Source organism: Trichomycterus rosablanca, chromosome 10, assembly GCF_030014385.1.
Source record: "Trichomycterus rosablanca isolate fTriRos1 chromosome 10, fTriRos1.hap1, whole genome shotgun sequence".
Taxonomy (NCBI): Eukaryota; Metazoa; Chordata; class Actinopteri; order Siluriformes; family Trichomycteridae; genus Trichomycterus; species Trichomycterus rosablanca.
The window spans coordinates 38800596-38822907 of NC_085997.1; the positions used below are offsets into that span (position 1 = coordinate 38800596).

Genomic DNA, 22312 nt, shown 5'->3' on the forward strand with positions numbered 1-22312 from the left:
TAAAACCACCTCCTTGTTTCTACACTCACTGTCCATGTTATCAGCTTCACTTACCATATAGAAGCACTTTGTAGTTCTACAATTACTGACTGTAGTCCATCTGTTTCTCTACATACTTTGTTAGCCCCCTTTCATGCTGTTCTTCAATGGTCAGGACCACCACAGAGCAGGTATTATTTAGGTGGTGGATGATTCTCAGCACTGCAGTGACACTGACATGGTGGTGGTGTGTTAGTGTGTGTTGTGCTGGTATGAGTGGATCAGACACAGCAGCACTAATGCAGTTTTTAAATACCGTGTCCACTCACTGTCCACTCTATTAGACACTCCTACCTAGCTGGTCCACCTTGTAGATGTAAAGTCAGAGACGATCGCTCATCTATTGCTGCTGTTTGAGTCGGTCATCTTCTAGACCTTCATCAGTGGTCACGGGACGCTGCCCACGGGGCGCTGTTGGCTGGATATTTTTGGTCGGTGGACTATTCTCAGTCCAGTAGTGACAGTGAGGTGTTTAAAAACTCCAGCAGCGCTGCTGTGTCTGATCCACTCATGTCAGTGTCACTGCAGTGCTGAGAATCATCCACCACCTAATTAATACCTGCTCTGTGGTGGTCCTGACGATTGAAGGACAGCTAATATACATGCATGATATACAGATACATGCTAAAAGGCAGTATACTTATTTATTTGAACTGTGCAGTCAGTAATGTAGGTGTTGTACATCCTTTGGGACCAGAGTTCAGTCCCTGCTGTGATTATTTTCACTATAGCGCTACTCCTTTGAAGAGACTCGACAGGATCATCTTGATGGTGGCAGGGCTTAAACTATTGACCCTCTGATGAATAGTCCTGCATATTAACCACTAAACCACTGATGTCCATGTCAGAGAAATGTCTGTAGATCAGTATAATACATTATAATAAGCATTCTAAGGAAAAAAAGGTTAAACATTTATGAATTAATTAATGCAACATTCATAACATCTGTCTTACTACTATTTGCTTTCACAGCTAGAAATTGGTTAGAATATTTAATGGCAGTCAGTAATTACACAAACTGGTTACCTAACCCTTATTTGTGGGACCCGTTGCCAGATCTCCACTTCTTCAGAGCAGCAGTAAAGGGAACAAATTGTGCAGCTATTTGCTTCTCTTAACAAAAACCATCCAAGTTTGGTTTACAGCATTTACGGGGCAACGTGCTCACAAATGGGATCCAGATGCTCAATCGGAGGTTCAACAACATACAAAACCCTTTATTTATGAGGAAAGGTGAGGGGTTGCTTGCGTACAAGCCAAGAAGTCATCTCCGTGCAGACCCCCAAAAATGACAACGGGCCTAAACTACAACCTAGGGGAACGCGGCCGCCTTTTTATGGGGTCAAATCATGTTCCCGGGGAGGCTGAACTCGTCAGAGGTGGCTCTGTTTGTTATTTATAGGATGTTCGACATGTGTTGCGTACAGCTAGCTTGTTAGCGTTATGGGTGCCGCGGTTGTTATATGGATTTCGGGTCCATTTCACATCTAAGCAAATAAACATTCAGAACACTGAGAAAAGCCTCGCGGAATGTAAACAGTCTGTCTTAGTGTGATCGGATTTCTGTGAGATATAAGCAAACATGTTCCATCTCTTATAGAACACAGAGAACGTGAAGGATTAGCGTGACTTTTTGGGACAGGTTCTACATTCAAAAAGTAATTTATGCAATGATTTGATTTAGTTTCATGATTTGCTTCACAATTATTCAAAAATCTACACTAGATGGGCAAAAATACATAGACATCTGACCATTATATTGTTAAACAACCATTTCAAATCACTTCAATTCATTCCAAAGGTGTTTAGAGGGGTCGAGATCAGAGCTCTGAGGTGCTTTACAGCAAACTTGTTAAATTATGTGTTTATAGACTTCGCTTGGTGCCCAGGGGCAAAAACATGCTGGAACAGAAAAGAGCCCTGACCAGTAGGAAATATATAATAATTTAGCGCACTCGATTTGTCTTCCGCTGCTGAGGGATACTGGATTGCATCTGAGGAGAGCACGTCGCTGTACACGCCTCTTCCGACACGTGCATAAGCCACCCACCCACACGTAGTCCGGTCACCACCCTGCAGATAGGGCAGCACGGTGGCTTAGTGGGTAGCACTGTCGCCTCACAGCAAGAAGGTCCTGGGTTCGATCCCCAGGCGGGGCGGTCCGGGTCCTCTCTGTGTAAAGTTTGCATGTTCTCCCCATGTCTGGCGCTGGTTCATATATTTGGGTTTATGATGGCTGTTGTTTTGTGGACCTGCTGATGAGTAACTACCGTTTCCGTCATGAATGTAACCAGAGTGTAAAACATGACGTTAAAATCCTAATAAACAAACAAACAAACCCTGCAGATACGGTGGCCAATTAGTATCTGCTGCAGGCACTGCCAATTATGCCCGCCAGATGGCGCCCAGCCGACCGGTGGCAACGCTGAGTTTCGAACCGAGCGCAATATATAATAGAATACCAGCCTATAGAAAATCATCTTCCCTAAACCTAAACTATCTAAACAAGTTTGTTTACATGTACAGCATTGATCACACACTGTTATCCACAGCATCTTTTGACCATGTACAATGCAAGCACTTGAGTTATGGGTCCAACAGTGGCATTCTGGTAGTGGTAGGGCTTGAACCAGTGACTGACTAGTCCAGTGCCTTAACCGCTAATGTACAGCTGCCTTCTATTGTCTTGAAAATATGTGTCCTCGGTTCGAAGCTTGGTGTTGCCACCGGTCATCTAGGCGCCATCTAGGGGGCATAACTGGGAGTGCGTGCAGCAGACACGTTTCTGCTAGGGCGGGATGGCCGGACTATGTGGGTGGGGTCTTCAAACGCTGTGTAAGGACCTTGATTGGCAGATACAGGGTTCCACTAAGGCCTGCGTGCAGGTCGGGGGAGGCATGAGCAGCAATATACCCACCTCGACTACAATCAGGGATCCGCCAGCAGCGGAAGGCAACGTGACTACGCTAAAATTTGGAGAAAATGGAAGAAAATGCATAAATTAAATTAAAAAAATTACAAAATGTGTTTGGGGTAAAAACAATGCAGTGCAACCATCACAAATAGCTACAAGAGGGACTGACAAGTCAAGATCCTAAACATGTCCTTATATGACTTGTTGGATGGTAATTGAAATTATTGCTTCAATCAGAGGCTGTACTTCATCTGAAAGGTTTGAGAACCACCTGGTCCAGGTCATTCTGTTTCCATGCACTCGGACCGCTCTAAGATCTGGCGCTGGTTCATATATTTGGCTTTATGATGGCTGCTGTTTTGTGGACCTGCTGAACAAGCGGCTTTCTGTAGATTCTGTCTGAAAAAAAAAAAGAATTACACTTAATAATTAAAAACGGAATAATATATTACAAAAATAAAAACGTATGCCAACCATACTTGCCTTGAAGTGCAGATTACATTCTTGTCACCGTACGCCAACGCAGTTCTTCACTACTTCCTTTTGAAGGCTAAGCAACTGAAGGGCACAACATGTGTTTTAGAATGAATATGAGACCTCATGACACCCTCTGTGTCCTAAAATGTTCTAAAAGGACTATTAATTCAATTTACGTCTGGTGTTTTTTGTATTGTGTTGTCATAAATAATATATCTGGCCAAATAAGTGTTGGACGACTGCAACTCCCTTCTGGCAGGTGCTCCCATGTCCACTATTACACAATTACAACTCATCCAAAATGCAGCTGCTCACCTGACTTTAACCAACCTAAACACGGCCACATCACCCCACTACTGCCTCATCATCACCCCACTACTGCCACATCATCACCCCACTACTGCCACATCATCACCCCACTGCTGCCTCATCATCACTCCACTACTGCCTCATCATCACCCCACTACTGCCTCATCATCACCCCACTACTGCCTCATCATCACCCCACTACTGCCACATCATCACCCCACTACTGCCTCATCATCACCCCACTGCTGCCTCATCATCACCCCACTACTGCCTCATCATCACCCCACTACTGCCTCATCATCACCCCACTGCTGCCACATCATCACTCCACTGCTGCCACATCACCCCACTACTGCCTCATCATCACCCCACTACTGCCTCATCATCACCCCACTGCTGCCACATCATCACCCCACTGCTGCCACATCATCACCCCACTGCTGCCTCATCATCACCCCACTGCTGCCTCATCATCACCCCACTGCTGCCACATCATCACCCCACTGCTGCCACATCATCACCCCACTGCTGCCTCATCATCACCCCACTACTGCCTCATCATCACCCCACTGCTGCCTCATCATCACCCCACTGCTGCCACATCATCACCCCACTACTGCCTCATTATCACCCCACTGCTGCCACATCATCACCCCACTGCTGCCTCATCATCACCCCACTGCTGCCTCATCATCACCCCACTGCTGCGTTCTCTTCACTGGCTTCCTGTAGCTGCACGCATTCAGTTTAAAACACTGATGCTCGCCTACAAAGCCAAAAATGGAGCAGCCCCAAGCTACCTTCGAGGTCTAATCAAACCCCGCTCTGTATCCTTGATCCTCCACCCAGGACTAAAGGAAGACGAGCATCAAGGCTCTTCTCTGTACTTGCACCCAAGTGGTGGAACGAACTTACTCTGTCTGTCCGAACATCTGAGTCTCTTGCTGTCTTTAAAAGACGATTAAAAACCTTCATCACCTTTTTACTAAACACTTAAGCTGACTTGTACTTACTTACTAACGCTCATATTTATTTCTTGCATAAAAAAACACTTTGGTTCTATCAGGGTTCCAGCGGATTTGTGTTCTTGGACTGTTGTTTACTTAAACTTGAGTAAGTAACGTTTACATCTGTAAGTCAATCTGGATAAGATCCTCTGCTAAATGCCCAAAATATAAATGTAAATGATTATTGACTTCCGGCGTTTTAGCCAGACCTACAGTATCACTATGAAATCGATTCTATCGCAACAAATATATGCTTCCAATTCGTGGCAACAGTTTAGTTTGTTCGAAGTGATGTTATCGTTTTGAAAAGTTTGGTGTAGAAGGACTCCTATTGGATGAATTGGAAAAGTGTTTTGAATAAATGAGCAACGAATGTCCAACAACCTCCTGTTCAGGTGTCCATATACATTTGTATGAAAACTGTTTTTACTTATTAAGTATGACTGTTGATTGCTTATTACCTGATCAAAAAGATGGAACCTTCCTACTCTGATGGGAGTGGTCTCTTCCAGGTACCATTGTCTCCATCCACAAGGCACATGTGGGTCACTAAATGGATTGAAGAGGATAAATAATATAAAACTATATGCTGCAGCATTTACATTATATATACAGTCGAACATCTATGAGAGATTTTGGACCAGTGTCCTCTTTGCAACCATCAAAATCCCCCCAGAACTGCTTCACTTCACTAATCTGACTTGAAAACCACGTACCAAATCGATTCTGATGTGAATGTGATGTAGTGTGAGATACCTGTACGCTGGAAATGTGCACTTCAGGCACTTGGAGCCTGCGGCTCAATTTCGGCGTCATCATCATGGTCACCAGTTCGTCCAGGCCGTCTTCCGAACAGCTGTCCAGACCGATGGTTGTCTGAGAGTCGTATTTCCTCCCGGCCAGACCTCCAGGGTTTATCGGCTTCTTCAGCGCTATATGAAGGGACGTTTTTTGTGGGTCAGAAATATACACACAGCAAATTTAATTATTTAATTGGTGCTCTAGTAAGTTTATTTAACATGGTGTACAGACTGTTGAAGACATGAAAGTTGACTTTTGCAAGGACTGGAACCAGTAACACCATTCTGTACAAGGTTATTGGGTTATTGACTACATTCTTTGTGCCCATACAGACAGGCTAGTTTGACTTCACCCATTAAAAAGCACATGGAACAGTGGTCTCTTGCCAAGGTCGTGCTAAGAGGAAATTTGTCTGGATGGTCAGACCATGTGACTAATACTGTACACCACATGTTTTTATTGTTTGTATTTTGTACTTTTACTCCATTCTGATGCACACAGTGTATCACACAGCTGGGAAGCAAATAAAACCGACCTAACTGTATTCTAGAGGGAGCTGTCTGTCTGTCTGTCTGTCTGTCTGTCTGTCTGTCTGTCTGTCTGTCTAACTGAGAAAGAGGGGGAAAAACTCTTAGCGAGGGCAGAACGATCATCTTCAAATACCCTGTAAAAGTGACCTGCAAAGTGACCGTGACTCGCATCCCTCCACTAGATGATGATGAGAAATATTTACAAATAATCAAAGGAGGACAATATAAATGTAGATATACGTTATAAATATACAGAATAAATTTGGCATTTTGACACCAAACACAGAAAAACAACAAATTGTCCAGGACGACCAAGACGACTGCAATCACAGCAGGATACGTTACAGTCGGCTCTTTGAGGGCCACCATGATGCAGACGTGACCCTCAGTGAAAATAAGCTTGACATCCCTGCTGTACAGAGTCAAGCAAGCTTGACATAGCTATTGGTTTAGATGTTGCCACATGAGGAAGTTTTAAAAATGGCAAAGAGAAGCTTGTTCTTGGTCATAATCTAAACACATGGTGATGTATAGCTTGTTTGACTGTGGACAGTGTTCCAGTAGTTTCTAATTTATAGCAGACCTGTTTTTGGTGGTACTTGGATTTTATTTGGCTACTGAGAAAATTCCAGTCAAATTTTGTGTGTATAAATGGAACCACAGATTGAAATTGTACCTTCGGACTGGGAGATGATGAGTTCCACCTGACTGGGGCTGCGCTGGATGATTTCTGCCGCCTCGCTGAAGGAAACTCCCTCAAGGCTGGTCTGGTTCAGGGAGATCAATCGACCACCTGATGAAGGACATGACCACAAGAAACTGTGACCGTCATTGATCATTGGTACTGATCGGGCTGAACTTCGGTTGCAAAATAACTCACTGTCCATTTTATCAGCTCCACTTACTATATAGAAGCACTTTGTAGTTCTACAATTACTGACTGTAGTCCATCTGTTTCTCTACATGCTTTGTTACCCCCTTTCATGCTGTTCTTCAATGGTCAGGACCCCCACAGGACCCCCACAGAGCAGGTATTATTTAGGTGGTGGATGATTCTTAGCACTGCTGTGACACTGACATGGTGCTGGTGTGTTAGTGGGTGTTGAGCTGGTATGAGTGGATCAGACACAGCAGCGCTGCTGGAGTTTTTAAACACCTCACTGTCACTGCTGGACTGAGAATAGTCCACCAACCAAAAATATCCAGCCAACAGCGCCCCGTGGGCAGCGTCCTGTGACCACTGATGAAGGTCTAGAAGATGAGCGACTCAAACAGCAGCAATAGATGAGCGATCGTCTCTGACTTTACATCTACAAGGTGGACCGACTAGGTCTAATAGAGTGGACAGTGAGTGGACACGGTATTTAAAAACTCCAGCAGTGCTGCTGTGTCTGATCCACTCGTACCAGCACAACACACACTAACACACCACCACCATGTCAGTGTCACTGCAGTGCTGAGAATGATCCACCACCTTAATAATACCTGCTCTGTGGTGGTCCTGTGGGGGTCCTGACCTGACCAGATGGACTACAGTCAGTAATTGTAGAACTACAAAGTGCTTCTATATGGTAAGTGGAGCTGATAACATGGACAGTGAGTGTAGAAACAAGCAGATGGTTTTAATCTTATGGCTGATCAGTGTATACAGGTGACATGACCATAGACCTTGTCTGATTCGTCCATCCTGGTCAGCTGGTCCTCCTGGTACGACGGACGCGATGAAGATTCCCAGATCTAGCCCGTTGGTGCTGTCCTCTCCGACAATAATTATACCTTTCATAGTAAAGCAGAAATCACACAGCATTAGGACTCATGAGCTCAGATTTATTTATTATTAATTCAAGTGAGCATGTAAACGAGGAAAAGGCCGAAGCTTAGGCGTCCTTACCAAGGCCTAATTTGGGGTCTTTCTTCAACGTCACGTGGATAATTTCTCTCTCAGGAGCTCTGGAATTTGTTGGAGTATCTTGGAATCAGAAAGGAAAAAGGTCTGTTAATTCTTTTCAGTTAAAATGTGAAGTCATAAAAGCATTGTTTGTTTTCATAACACCATGTCATATTTATGATATTCACAACAGGAATCAGTATTTTATGCTAGTTTTATTGTATTATCATCTTATAATATATATACATACATATCTACCGTACATTGGGTATATGTAGACTTTGTCTTTCACAGTTGTACTTTGGGCATTCGTTCAGGATGTGTTTTATGGTGATTGGTGACAGTCTACGCAAAATGTGGGGTCTTCTAGTATTAAATGTTTGTGTGTCAAACTGGAATGGCATGTTCTACATCTAGTGAGTGTGTTCGAAAAGCTAGTGATCTCTCTACATATGCAGCATTTTAATTGCGCGCTCCCGAGAAGGAGGCTGTTCGAAATCCTAGATGCCTAAATATCCTCACTAATGAGGCATCTTAACATTTCAATGTTATTTTGACCCAAGAACGAGTGAGCATCGGAAGCGTCCTTAGTGATCAAGGCAATCCCAGCATTCAGTGCGGCAGCTCTTCTCTCACAGAAAAATTTAAAAGACATGGCTGACGGGCCGGAGAAACGAACTGAGTTATTTTCAAACGTAAATAAATTATTACTGATTTTTAACTTGTATAAACTTGTACATGTGTTTTTATTTGCAAGTTCGGTCAGCGAATCTAACCCTTTTCGGTACACGGAGGGAGATAGGGAGAAGAGAGTTAGTGGACTTGCTAGCGTGTTGTGCCACCCCATCCCATGGGTTTGAATGACAAAATGCTAAATGCGAAACCCGATGAAATCGCTGTCTAAGTAGCGCGTTCGAATAACCTGCCTTATAAGTCATTGACTTATTAGAATCCTCTCTACTTAGGCAGCTGCCTGTGTAGGCATTAAAACAGCAAGTCAGCTTGCTAGGTTTTCAAACACACCCAGTGAATATAATTTAATCTGTATGTTTTCCATAATGTATTTTGGTCTATTTCTGATGTTCTCATGTAGTTTATTGTTTGTGTGTTCCATTAAAGTTATTTAAAGTATTAGCTATTAGCTATTTCTCTTAGCCTCTAAGGCTCTTGTGGTCTAACAGTAATGTCAACAGTGTAATACAGTTCGACAGGATGCACGAAGAGCACGGTCAACCTAGGGTGAGTTTGCCTTTTCTTTATTTTCAGGTTTCATGCTCCAGGTGCTCTTTAAAATTAAACACCCAGTAACATAAATATAGATTTAGAAGCTCACACCCCCACTCTTCCTGAAGAATTCTAAGATCGTCTGATCAGTTAACTGTCTCATGCTCTCGGATGAGGTACAAAGGTGACAGGGCGTTCATATTAAGACGTCCCCTAATAGTTTTAATTCCAACTTAAATACCTATTTATTTTCGCAGGCTTTTGGGTTTTAGCATCATTTTATTGACATGGATATACATACGAGGGATCTTCAAAAAGTTTCCTCACTTTTATATTTAGGTTATAAGCGGTGAGGGAGGAGGAGGAATCGGTCGTGTCTGAGATACGCTTATAGTCCGGATTTAGCTCCATCTGATTTCCACCTTTTTGGATGCTGAAAAAAGCTTTAAGGGGAAGAAGATTTTTTTTTTTTTCCCTTTTTCTCCCCCTTTAGCGCATCCAATTGTCCAATTTTGCATCGTGCTTCCTCTCTGTCTATGCCGAACCCTGCCCTGACAGAGGAGATCGAAGCTAACCAACATACCCTCCGAAACACTGGCAGCAGCCGGATGCATTTTTGCCACCCACACATTGATGAGTTTGGCGCCACCTAGCGTTGCATGCGGAGAGACACACCCTAAGGGCACCCTCCCTCATCTCTTGTGTAGGCGCCTCTTAATCAGCCGGCAGAGATCGTAATCGCATTCTGACAGAGAGAGACCCACCCCCTCCGGTCTCCAATCCCACCCCCCACCTGAACAACAGGCCAATCGTTGTTCATATAGCCGCCCAACCTTCGACCGGCTGAAGGCAGAGCTGGATTCGAAACGACGCACTTTCAAAATCCAGCTCTGGTTGCAGCGCGTGTTTTTACCGCTGTGCCACCTGAGCAGCCAGGGGAAGAAGATTTTTATGTGATGATGATGTGAAAGCAGCGGCGCATCAGTGGCTCAACCGAAAAACGGAGGGTGACGTTGTAGAAAAGTGATGGAGTTTGTTTATGAGATTCTTAATAAATAGAGTTTAAAAAGTGCGGAAACTTTTTGAAGAACCCTCGTATATATTCTGATGAATGTCTTTTAATACTATTTTATGTCATTGATTTATTTGATCATTTTTCTGATTTTATTGTACAGCACCTTGGACAAAACTCAATGTCTTTGAAGGCACTTTATAAACAAACATGACATGACTTGACCTGACTGTACAGAGGGTCTTCACTAGAACCCACACTAGGGTTTGTACGCACCATAGAAACACCTTCATCTCCTACAATCAGCTTTCCAGATGAATTGTGTAGGTACGTCCAGGCTTTGGTTAGTTATTTCATAACTGATTCACTTTTTACCAAAACCAGTCTGGTTGGGTGCTATACAGATACAACTGGGCGTGTCTGAAGAAGGTAAGGCTATTACATTGACTTCTACTGTTTTGTTGAAGCGGTGCTCTGTGCCACTAATCATCAAATTGCTCTATTTAAATCTTCATTAGGACCCCTGAAGACCAGATTTTGGATCTCACTATGAAGAGCAGAGTGAACTCTGGTCATACCTCTTAAAAATGAAGACGAGGAAGGAACCTCTGAGCTTTGCTTGTGAGATCCAGCAAACCTTGGAGAAACTGGACTCAAGGCACTAAAAAAATAAATGTATATATTTAATAATAAACGATTAATCTACATGTAGAACATGTACACTGTACAAGAAGTATGTGGACACCTACCCTATCCTACCCATCGTAATTATGGAGTTTAGATGATTCAGCCATACCCATTCCCTGTGCACCCTGGTGACCTCTGCATAACCTTGCTGGCATCTTGACACCTACCGAGGACTATGCTACTCTTTTCGATTCTTTAGCCACTCGTGCTGGCGCATCAACCAGACAGTAGGAGTAGCTGTTGTACCAGCAGAAATAAATGTAATTTCCCATCCAGCTTCCAGCCAATTGTGCCTGTTGAGGGCCCGACCATGCCAGTGGCACAGCCAAGACTCAAGAGATGAGTCTCTCGAGTCTCTCGAGTGGTAGCAAGAAAGATTGAATGGGCAACATCATAATAATGCCAAACTGATGGTTAGGTGTCCACACATCTTCCAGTGTCCAGTATTCCCAGTACTCTAACCAGGAGCGCTCCAGTAGGTCTGTCTGCTGTTTGATCCTGGATTCGATGCGATTGGCGATGTGATCACACAGCTTGCTCATGGAGTCGTGATGGGCAACGTCACGTCCACCATCACTGAGCGTCCCATCAGAGCAGGAGATTCTTCTACACGCGTCAGGCCGAGTCTTGGACGCCACTTGAATTTTAAAAAGAAACCAGTACTAGAAGTTTAATGCACTGGGATGATGGGGAGACTGGGGACTGTTCATACACTCAGAGTTTGGGACAGACAACTAAACGTAGGCATGTTGTGAAATTTTCTGATCTAGCAATAGCCTAAAACATCATTGTCAAATGTATGTGGACACCCGACCATAAGCTTGTTGGACATCCCATTCACAAATATGAAGTCCATACTTCTCTTTTCTCTGAGAAGAATTCAGGCCACTAGAGGTCCTTCACACAATATTTGTATAATTTTTTGTCTTAATATTGATATTATCCACCGTCATATCACCGAAATCAGCCATAACATTAAAACCACCTCCTTGCTTCTACACTCACTGTCCATTTCATCAGCTCCACTTACCATATAGAAGCACTTTGTAGTTCTACAATTACTGACTGTAGTCCATCTGTTTCTCTGCATGCTTTGTTAACATGCTTTTACTCTGTTCTTCAATGGTCAGGACCACCACAGAGCAGGTATTATTTAGGTGGTGGATGATTCTCAGCACTGCAGTGACACTGACATGGTGGTGGTGTGTTAGTGTGTGTTGTGCTGGTATGAGTGGATCAGACACAGCAGCGCTGCTGGAGTTTTTAAAACACCGTGTCCACTCACTGTCCACTCTATTAGACACTCCTACCTAGTCGGTCCACGTTGTAGATGTAAAGTCAGAGACGATCGTTCATCTATTGCTGCTGTTTGAGTCGGTCATCTTCTAGACCTTCATCAGTGGTCACAGGACGCTGCCCACGGGGCGCTGTTGGCTGGATGTTTTTGGTTGGTGGACTATTCTCAGTCCAGCAGTGACAGTGATGTGTTTAAAAACTCCAGCAGCGCTGCTGTGTCTGATCCACTCATACCAGCACAACACACACTAACACACCACCACCATGTCAGTGTCACAGCAGTGCTGAGAATGATCCACCACCTAAATAATACCTGCTCTGTGGGGGTCCTGTGGGGGTCCTGACCATTGATGTATGTGCTGCTAAAACAGTAACATAGTAATAAGGGATCCAGTCATAACAAGGGGTGTCCACATACTTTTGGCCTTAAAGTGACCTTAAAAATGGTACAGCAGAAAGACTATTACAATCAAAGACATGCCTGAAGCAAGACTGTGGCTTAGCTGACGAGAGCTCATCTCCTTGTGGAACTTGTGCTGTTCCATGCACAGGCTGCAGAGGTACTTGGCGATTCTAGACTTTTCCATGAGAAACGTGTGCTTCCTCACGCCAGCGCTGCTCTCGATCACAAATTTACGCTTCTGTGAGAAAAAAGAACCAAATATACAAACCTTCGCCATAAATACATTAAAAAAACACATCATTTCAACATTGTAAAGTCAACACAAACACTGGAACAAGTTCAACAGGGTCAGGCTGGGGTTGAGGGTTCTGTGCAGGCTAGTGGACCTGGAGTTCCACCACAATAGTGCTGGAACATGGGTGTGGCTGAAGCACCTGAACTCAAGAGTTATCAGGGGTGTCCACATACTTTGGCTCTAGATAAAATCTAGGACAGAAAGGGTTCACCAGGAAGCATATTCCTTTCTGTAGGTGCTTACGTACAGCTGCAGATATTCTGACGATCTCTTGCCAGTGGAACCTAAATCTTGAGGTGTGGACGTTATTTATATATTCGTGGACGACGATGCCTTTGGCGCAGACGCCCAGGAGCAGCTCTCCAACGCTGGGCTTCTTCTGGCTGGCAGCACGGTGAAACAGTAGACCGTACTCAGAAAGCTGCTGAACGACCTGTGCATTAAAGACCAATAAAAGTATAGTGGGTGTGTACATAGTTTTGCTTATATAAAGTAATTCATATGTAATAATACAAGTAACTGCATGATTATGGTTGTAAACCTTGATGAATTCGAGCTCCGACTCCTCGGCGGTCATGTTGGCATTAATGCCGTGTAGTTGGCGCAGTTTTTTTTTCAAGCAAGGCAGCGCGATTTTCTCCAAGATGCTCCTGGGGACGTAGTGCTCCGGTTGATAGTAGTCCCTCCCGTACACCTAAACAAACGACAGACACACAGACAAACTAATTAACATGCTCTTGATGACTGGGTGAGGTCTGTTGGTAGCACTACCCCCTCATGGGTCGCTTCTGGAGAGCCCCTATCTGACGTTCCATCTGGAAAATGGCCAGTTATTGCCTCTCCAGATTTTCTCACTGCCCCCCCCCAAGCGCAACTCAAGCAAAGGCTATTTTTTAACATTATCTCTGAACCTGTAACATGGCGAGCGGCTTCTGTTACTACCGTGGGAATTAGAAAATGTTTGGTTATTGTTTTAGGTAGTTTTCACTTTTAGTCTCAGTACTGCTGTGTTTGCGCAGGTTATATCAGCATAACAACCTGTTTATTACCCCGCTGTTTGAGTAGCACAGTAGGCAGAGCGCAGGGCGTATGATTTTCCGCCCTAGGTTCAAAACTAAAGTAACACAAGCAGGGTTGGCGCTATGGGGGCGCTGGGGTGGGCATTGCCCCCCCTAGATTTTCTCACTGCCCCCCCCAAGCAACGCAGTCCAGAACCGTGGCTGCTTTGTGGTTATAAATGTAAACAGAATAGCATCGTTTTTTTTTTTTTTTTATAAACAAGGACATGTGTATTCGGTTACTATTAAAAATGTACAAATTTATTCACCCAGCAAACACAACTATGTCACTTTGTGGTGATACACCATGATGGTAACGTTGTTGCATGATGGACCCCTTTAAACAACTGAATTTATTTACAACCCTACTGAGAGCAGCTACTTACAAAAATTTATATATTACAATATTACACATTAAGGTCATTCAGATTTAGTAATTTGATGATGCATCTACCTTAATTATTGAAAAAGTATCGGTATTGATTCAAGATTCAAGATTCAAGATTAGTATTGATATCGGTGATACTGGCCCTGTATTTACTTGGTATCGGATCGATACCAAATTTTGCAGTATCACACACCTCTAACTCCAACTCAACAACTGGAGTTCAAACTCTTTGCAGTGGTGGGCTAAATTATTAGATTGCCGCACCTCTTGAACGCCCAATATTCCATTTGACTGAATGTTGACTTTCTTAACTGGGTTTCAGCCATGCCCATTGCTAACAGGTGAATCCAGATGAATCATCCAGAACACTTTAGGGAAGACCCTTTTCTATTTCAGCCAAGCCACTTCCATTAGGACATGGTTTAACAAGTTTGGCTGGACATAGCCCTGACCTCAAGCTTTGAGAGGTTATGAGATGCAGAGGTTCCTTCAATCAGTGAGCATAAATTCCCACTGAAAAGCTTCAAAATTGTGTGGACAGCCTTTCTAAAACAGCTGAAGCTGTTCCATCCACGGCATTTCCAAGGAGACCAAGTGCATATCAATTCCCATGGTTCTAGGACAGGATGTCCAACAAGCCAGTGGTCTGGTGTCCACATAGTTTTGGCACCGAAGTGTAGCATTACCTCCGGGATGATGTCCCCAAATTCAGCCTGGAGAGCCAAAGCGGCGAGAAGCAGGCCTGTTTCTTCATTACAGGGAAGTCGATCTTCCAAAATGTCCCTCCTGAGCTGCTGGTAGTACTGGTGACGGCTCAGCCTGTGCCTGCAAGAGAAGCCAACGTGAGGAAGATGATGATGAGGACGATGAAGATGATGGTGATGAACATATCCATGATGTGAAGAGTCTTACAGAAGCAGAGTGACGTCACTGACAAAAAACTTGATCCGGAAGTGAAGGACGAACATGGACGTTGGTGCTTTTTTCCAGCTCTCTGGGGCGACTTTGGAAATTTTGGTCTCATTGGGCAGGAAGAAGAACTCATTCGCTAAAGGAACAGAGAGAGACGTTCGTACAAAATAAACTAGATGGCCAAAAGTATGTGGACGCCTGACTATATACTTGTTGGACATCCAAGTGTAAATACGGAGTTGCCCCCTTCACCTTGCCCAACATAACAGCCTCCAGTCTACTGAAAAGACAATCTTCTGGGTGGGGGGAGCATTTGTAAGGACAGGCACTGGTGTTGGACAAGCCTGGCTTGCCATCAACATTCCAATTCCCCCCAAATGTCTTCAATAGGGTTGAGATCAGGATCAGTGCTGGCCATTGGAGTTCCTCTACTCCAAACTCATAGGCAAACCTTGTCTTTATGGACAATAGGAAGGAAAGATGGCCTGAAACATTTGAACTCAATAATTAGAAGAAGTGTCCAGATACTTTTGGCTCACTGGATGATGCATAGAACTGACAAGAGCACACGTTACCATAAGTGTAGGCGAGGCCAAAGTAGAAGTGCTCCACCAATTCTGAATGGGCAGTGATCATATCAAAGACGTCGCCCCCTCTGGTCTTGGCATCACATTTGACCAGGATGTTTTGTCCGTTTGGCATGACCACTTTGACGTCCCTCTGGGTGGAACAAGACTTCCCTTTCTTCGACTGCACAAGGAAAAGAAACATGAAAAGAACATTGGATACACTAAAGGACCAAAAGTATGTGGACAGCGCTGCTATGTATTGAGATCTGGCGTTTTAGTTACACACAGGAGTGGCAGGAACTCCAGGAACCTCAACCTCAATGTTTGAAGAACTGAGGACACTAACTGTTTCAGTTGTACAGAGTGGACGTTGCCTGATTCTCCTCTTCATGATGTGCCGTACATTTTCAATAGGAGACAGATCTGGACTGCAGGCAGGCCGGTCAAGCACACACACTCGAAGTCTACGAAGCCACGCTGGTGTAGAGCGAGAATGATGCCAGGCATCGTCTTACTGAAATAATCACAGACTTCGCGGGAAAGGATGCCACCTTGCAAGTCACCCATGTCAGGGGGCAGTGATTTGGACCTATCTGGAACATGGACCTATCTGACCACAGGACATTTCTACCGTCTTTCGGTTCCTATGAGATAGAGAACACTTCATGTATCACTTTGCACTTTGGTTGGATTTCTTGATGCAGCGGCGTGCTGTGTTAAATGACAACGGTTTTCTGAGGTACTACAAGCCCATGTGGCTATATTTATCATGGTAGGATGATGGTTTCTTGTGCAATGCCATCTGAGAGAGCTCAGAAGTCACAAATACTCAACTTTGCCCTACACAGACTCTGATTTCTTTGATTTTCCTGAATCCTTTGACAATGTTATGTACAGTAGATGGTAAAAGAGCCAAATTATTTACAATCTTGCATTGAGAAGTATGGACAGGAGCTAATGGTCAGAAGGCTTTGGACACTACTTCTAGTGCGCCAAGGCAAGGATCAAACCCAGAGTCCGGCTGTCTGAACTCACCACATTGGAACTGGGCATCTCCAAGACGATAAACGGCTCAGCTAGCATTCGGACAAACTCCGGCCCCACGTTCTACAAAACAGAGACAAGGCTTAGCATCATCAAAATCATCTGGGACTTACAGTATACCTTTAAAATACTCTATACGGCCAAAAGTATGTGGACACCTGACCATGAGCTTGTTTGACATTTAATTCCAAAGGTTTGAGCATTAATATGGAACTGATCCCCTCCTGCAGCCACCATTCTTTTGGGAATTTGTTTCACATATAACATTGTATATCATCTACTGTACAAAACATGGTCAAAATATTTAGGGAATTTAGGCAAAATTGACTGACGCTCACAATTGGTGCTCCATATAAATCCAAAGGTCTTTACTAGTTGAGATCAGGGCACTGTGAAGCCCACTGGAGTTTCTCCAAACTAATGTATTCATAGACCTCGATTTATAAACAAGCTAAACAAGAAAGGGCCTTCCCAAACTGTTTCATTCAACCCAATAATGTAGGATGGGATGTCCACATACTTTGTGATGGAAAAGTTGTGCATTAAATCCTTATAGTTGTTAAATTGCTATGTTGGTACTTGCGATGTAGCCGGGAGTCTAAAGTACAGAGATAAGCAGCAGGTCTGTCATTAAGCTGTCGTAAAGCTGTTGTACGCAGATAAGAAACAACAGTCAGCACATAATGGAGGTTCCAAAGTCCAACACTCAATGTGATGTGACTAGAGCAGTATAAAGGGAGGCTCATAGTATCTGTTCATGGTTCTTCAGCTATTCCACGGCTGTAAGAACTCACGATTATGCCAATAAATTCTCCAATCCAGTCAAGTCTCACTTTTTATAGAGTAATCCAGGAATTCAGGCTTTGATGGATCCGCAAAAACACTTTCATAGCATAGCACCATAAAACAAACAAAGTACGACCCATTGGGGAGAAAATTATGTCAGGGTAGAGAGCAGGGTAAAGGTGGAGACAAAATACCTCTATTGACCCAAGGGGATTGAAGCAGATTACCTTCCTTTTGTTGAGACTTACTGAAGATCCTAATGACCGGTTAGGTCCATCGCTAAGAAACATGTGACCTTCATAATACGAACTGCTGGTGCTGCCTCTGTGATGGTATCTACAGGGGCTGGAAACAGAATCCAGGTACATTATCTGTAACTGATAACATATAGACCAAAAGTATGTGGACACCGGACCATAAGCTTGTTGGACAGACTATTTCAGAATCATTCTATGCATTTAGCAGACACTTTTATCCAAAGCCACTTACAGTTATTACTGAATACAATTTGAGCAATTAAGGGCCTTGCAACAGTGGCAACTTGACGATGGTGGGACTTGAACCGATAACCTTATGATTACTAGTCTAGTACCTTAACCGCTGAGCTACCACTGCCCATTATGATCATGATATCATGATATTACAGGCTATGATACAGAGTTGTCCTACCTTCTGAGAGTCATGCTACATCTTTACGTAGGCACGTTGCATTGGGTGTGGCTGTATCACTTGAGCTTAATAGTTAGGAAGAGTGTCCATATACTTTTGGCCATGTAGCGTATTTTAAACGTTGAGTTAGCTGGTCGTGTTTACCTGTTCGACTCGGTCTGTAAAGTGTAGGATGGTGAGCTGCTCTTGTTTAAAGACCAGCTCGGGTTCTGACCACAGATTCCTAAAGCCAGGTAGATAACGTTAGATTATGGAAGTTCTTCTCTTGTGGATTCTGGATTTTTGAGTAGAATGATCCTACCTCTCAGCTTGTCTCTGACCAACTGACTTCGGTTTGTTAGGAGAGCGGAATCACCCATCGTACTCTTGGCCTAAAAACAATATAAATATTGGGATCAGTGGGTCAATGGTTTCTGCAATGGGGCAAACACATGAACCGACCTGCTGGGTCGAACACATAGACGTAGAAGGTTCCATAACCATTAAACCAAATGAAATGGCCTCGTAAATCCTAAGTAACTGTAGGGATTTTACATGATTCAACCTCTACCGTGCATAATATTATCAAAAGATTTAAGGTCTAAACCAGACCTGGGCATTGTACGGCCCCAACCGGCCCACATGAGGTCAGTGGCACTTAAAAATCAGCCGTAAATAAGTGTACATCACACATGCCATATAACAGGATTGTTTATATTTTGACGGGAGCGCTATTTCTTTAAAATTTCCGTAAGTTTGGATTTACGTGTGTGTACGAGTGTATCCAGCTTCACCATAATGTGTCGGTGAACAGAACCGAGTGTGATTGATAGAGACGGTCGAGTTTTTAACAAGACATGGAGTTCTGAAGTATTTATTAACTGAAGTCAGGTGTAAACCTGTTCAAGGATCACAATTTAGGGTTTAAATCACTGTTACGGTACTAAACAGAGAAATACAAGAACATGAACGATGCGAAGCGTCACACCTGACTAAACTGCAAAAGCAACAAGGACTTTTTTTTTATAAAGTTTAACACATCCAGAACTTTGAAGCAGTCAGGACCAACTTTGTGATTTTAAAAAGAATATCCAACAATAATAAAGGACTGAAAAAATGAGGTAAATAGACTCCAAACAAAATAGCTAAATAACTTTTTTGTAAAGTTTAAAAACCTGCACATATTGTTCACATTTGTTTTTGAGAAATTAGCTGATAAAATAGTAAAATAATGTTGTTTTTACTCTGTCTACTTCTTATTTTCTGATTGTAATATCTAAACAGCAACAGATTATCAGAACTGTACAATGTACTGCTTTTTATAAAGGGATAAAATTAATATTGAGCAGAATTAAGTTCACCTTATTGGTTCGGCCCTCCACAACAGTCTCAGTTTCTTATGTGGCCCCTTGGAAAATTTAATTGCCCACCCCTGGTCTAAACCCTTAGTGAAAGTCTGAGGGGTTCAATCCAACCACAAGGTGCCAAAAGTATGTGTACACCAAATCATGAGCTTGTTAGACGCCCAATTCCAAAACTATGGGGGCAATAATATACAGCTACCCCATTATTCTGTAAAGTCTGTACACAAGATTTTGAATTTGAATTTTGAATTTGAAGGTCAGGATCTGATGTCGGACCAAAAGGTCTGTCTGGAAGTCGATGTTCCAATTCCTCCCAAAGGTGTACAATGGGGTTAAGTTAAATGTGATGTGACTCGAGCAGTATAAAGGGAGGCCCATAGCATCTGTTCATGGTTCTTCAGCTACTCCATGACTGTAAGAACTCGCGATCGTGCCAATAAATTCTCCAATCCAGTCAATTTCCTTTTCATAGCATAGTAGGGTCAGGGTAGAGAGCAGGGTAAGCGAAGAGACCTTCTTTGACTTAGGGGGATTGGAGCAGATTACCTTTCTTTCGTTTAGTGCTAAACCATGTTTTTAGGCGCACCCATGCTGGAACAGGAAAGAGCCTTCCCCAAACTGTTACGATGTGCCTTACAAGTGTATGTAAACACAACTTACAGGATCTTGTAGGACATCCCGAACCATCCGACTGATGAGTTTATCCGGAGGTGGAGGAACCGTGGTCTTCTGGTGCTGCTCACAGACGTCCAGCAGGAACAGCAGATCTGGTCGTCTGTGAGCTTCCTCTTCGCACATGCTCAGTAGAACGTTGTTCAGATGGTCACTCAGCTGGACAGGCTGGAGGAGGACAGAACGGTGGATTTTACAAGTGCATGGAACGCTGGATGTTGGACTCTGGACATCAACTGTTTCAAGTCAAGGACAATATCAACGGTACTGTTGATGTTCTACCTAGGAGTGAACATCCTGCGGTCAAGCGGTCAGTACTACACGTGTCGGAGGGGGCGTGTGTTCGTTACAACCTTCCTCGGTCAGGAGTGGAGGTCTGCAGCAGTAGAAAGGAATTGAAATGCAAATGGGGAATTGGATACGACTAAAATGGAAGGAAAAATGCAAGAATAAATAGTTTTGTGATACGTTTTGATTTTAATTCCCTGTGTTCCTGCAGAACCGCCGGACTGCTTGACCCTGATGGTGGGGTTTGGTGAGATTTGGCTAAACGGGTTAACTAGGAAGGGAACTGCTTTTTTACGAGGGTGATATAGGTGTTGGATACCTTTGTTCCTTAAATAGTATGTGCAGTTTCCTTTGTGGTAAAAAAGTGTCTTTATTTTTTGTTTGAGGACACCGTGTCCATGGGTGCCAACATGGGACAAAAAGCCAATTTAGGCGTATCCAATTCCCCAAATGGCATTTCACCTATCTGCTGTAGATCTCCACTCTTGACTGAACACACACACACACTCGCTGACACAGGTTCCCGTTGGGTTCATACGGAGATCCGTATCGTGCACGGAGAGTCACGCACCGTCTCTGTGCAGCACCATCGCTCAGCCAGCAGAGGGTTTAACTGCAGCAGTTATGAGGAATCCCCTCCAATCATTGTCTGTATGGGTGCTCGACCTGTCGGTAGCGCCCAAGTGCCTGTTTAATGATTACCTGATTTTGAGAAAGCCGATAGTCTAAAGTCCAGTAGAGGGTCAATCCCAGAGAGTAAACCAGCATCTAAACCAACCCAACAAGAACCAAACGTCAATAACTCTCCACACAGTAAATGAAATACAGAAGCATTAAAAGTAAAACAATTTTAGGGACTCACCTTTTCTTTGCCCGAGGAATTCCGAGGCACCTCTGGAGGAGTGAAGGAAGCCACGTCATGGGCGTGGCTGTTGGCTTTGAAGGCAACATCACCGCTCAGTGAGAGTAGAACGTTGCTGGGACTGATTATACTGCACACATTACCAGAACCTGGAGAGATCAAGACCATGACGGGCAATAAAAACAATCTGTGATTTGGTAACCACACCACTGTGTTCCAAACTTCATTTAGGTAAATATTTAAAGCTTTATTATCTGTACCTTTACTCGAGAGGGTCATTAAGGCTTCAGCAGCGAACAGAAGGATGGCCCACACCTCCTCCTCCTCCAGGGGGGTTCCACGTGACTCCAGCACCTCCAACAGGCTCACAAAAGTGCTCATCCTTCCTACAGGGGTACAAAAGGAAGGAGAAGGATATATCTAAAATTTCCAGGTATATCTGACACCAAACCACAGCTGAGACGCTGTTTTAAACCGGACAGTTTTTATAAAGAAAAAAATACGAGGTGTGGACGAAAAGTTTGGTGACTAGTCGGATATCTCGCGACAGGTTGAAACACGTGACAGGTTCAAGAATGCACACGGACATCGAGGGACACGTCTAGAAGCGACACCTAGCGTGTGGTGGGCGTGGCATTTGAACGCAGTCCGTCAAAAGGTGGCGTCGAACAGGAACGGAGCAAAGATAGAACATTACATTTCATTTCAAATTGGGAAAAATGGTGACAGAGACGCATGAAGTGCCGATGAAAGCGTACAGGAAGGATGCTGTAAGCCAAAAGTGTGCATACGATTGGTTTAAACGCTTTCGTCTTAGGGAGGTCGTGAAGGGATCGAGG

General features: G+C 43.8%; 1 protein-coding gene across 1 annotated transcript; it reads right to left on the reverse strand.

The window, feature by feature from the left end:
- Nucleotides 1–3234: 3234 nt before the first annotated feature.
- On the reverse strand, nucleotides 3235–21854 carry frmpd2 (FERM and PDZ domain containing 2). Its single transcript, XM_063003999.1, is given in 22 exon segments — nucleotides 3235–3352; nucleotides 3465–3511; nucleotides 5503–5651; nucleotides 6736–6870; nucleotides 7746–7853; nucleotides 7969–8046; nucleotides 10780–10862; nucleotides 11351–11514; nucleotides 12652–12825; nucleotides 13130–13315; nucleotides 13424–13576; nucleotides 15015–15153; nucleotides 15241–15376; nucleotides 15816–15990; nucleotides 16845–16916; nucleotides 17867–17963; nucleotides 18429–18531; nucleotides 18610–18679; nucleotides 20312–20491; nucleotides 21314–21379; nucleotides 21474–21622; nucleotides 21734–21854. Coding segments are annotated over 22 exon segments (2703 nt in total).
- Between the last annotated feature and the right edge of the window lie 458 nt (nucleotides 21855–22312).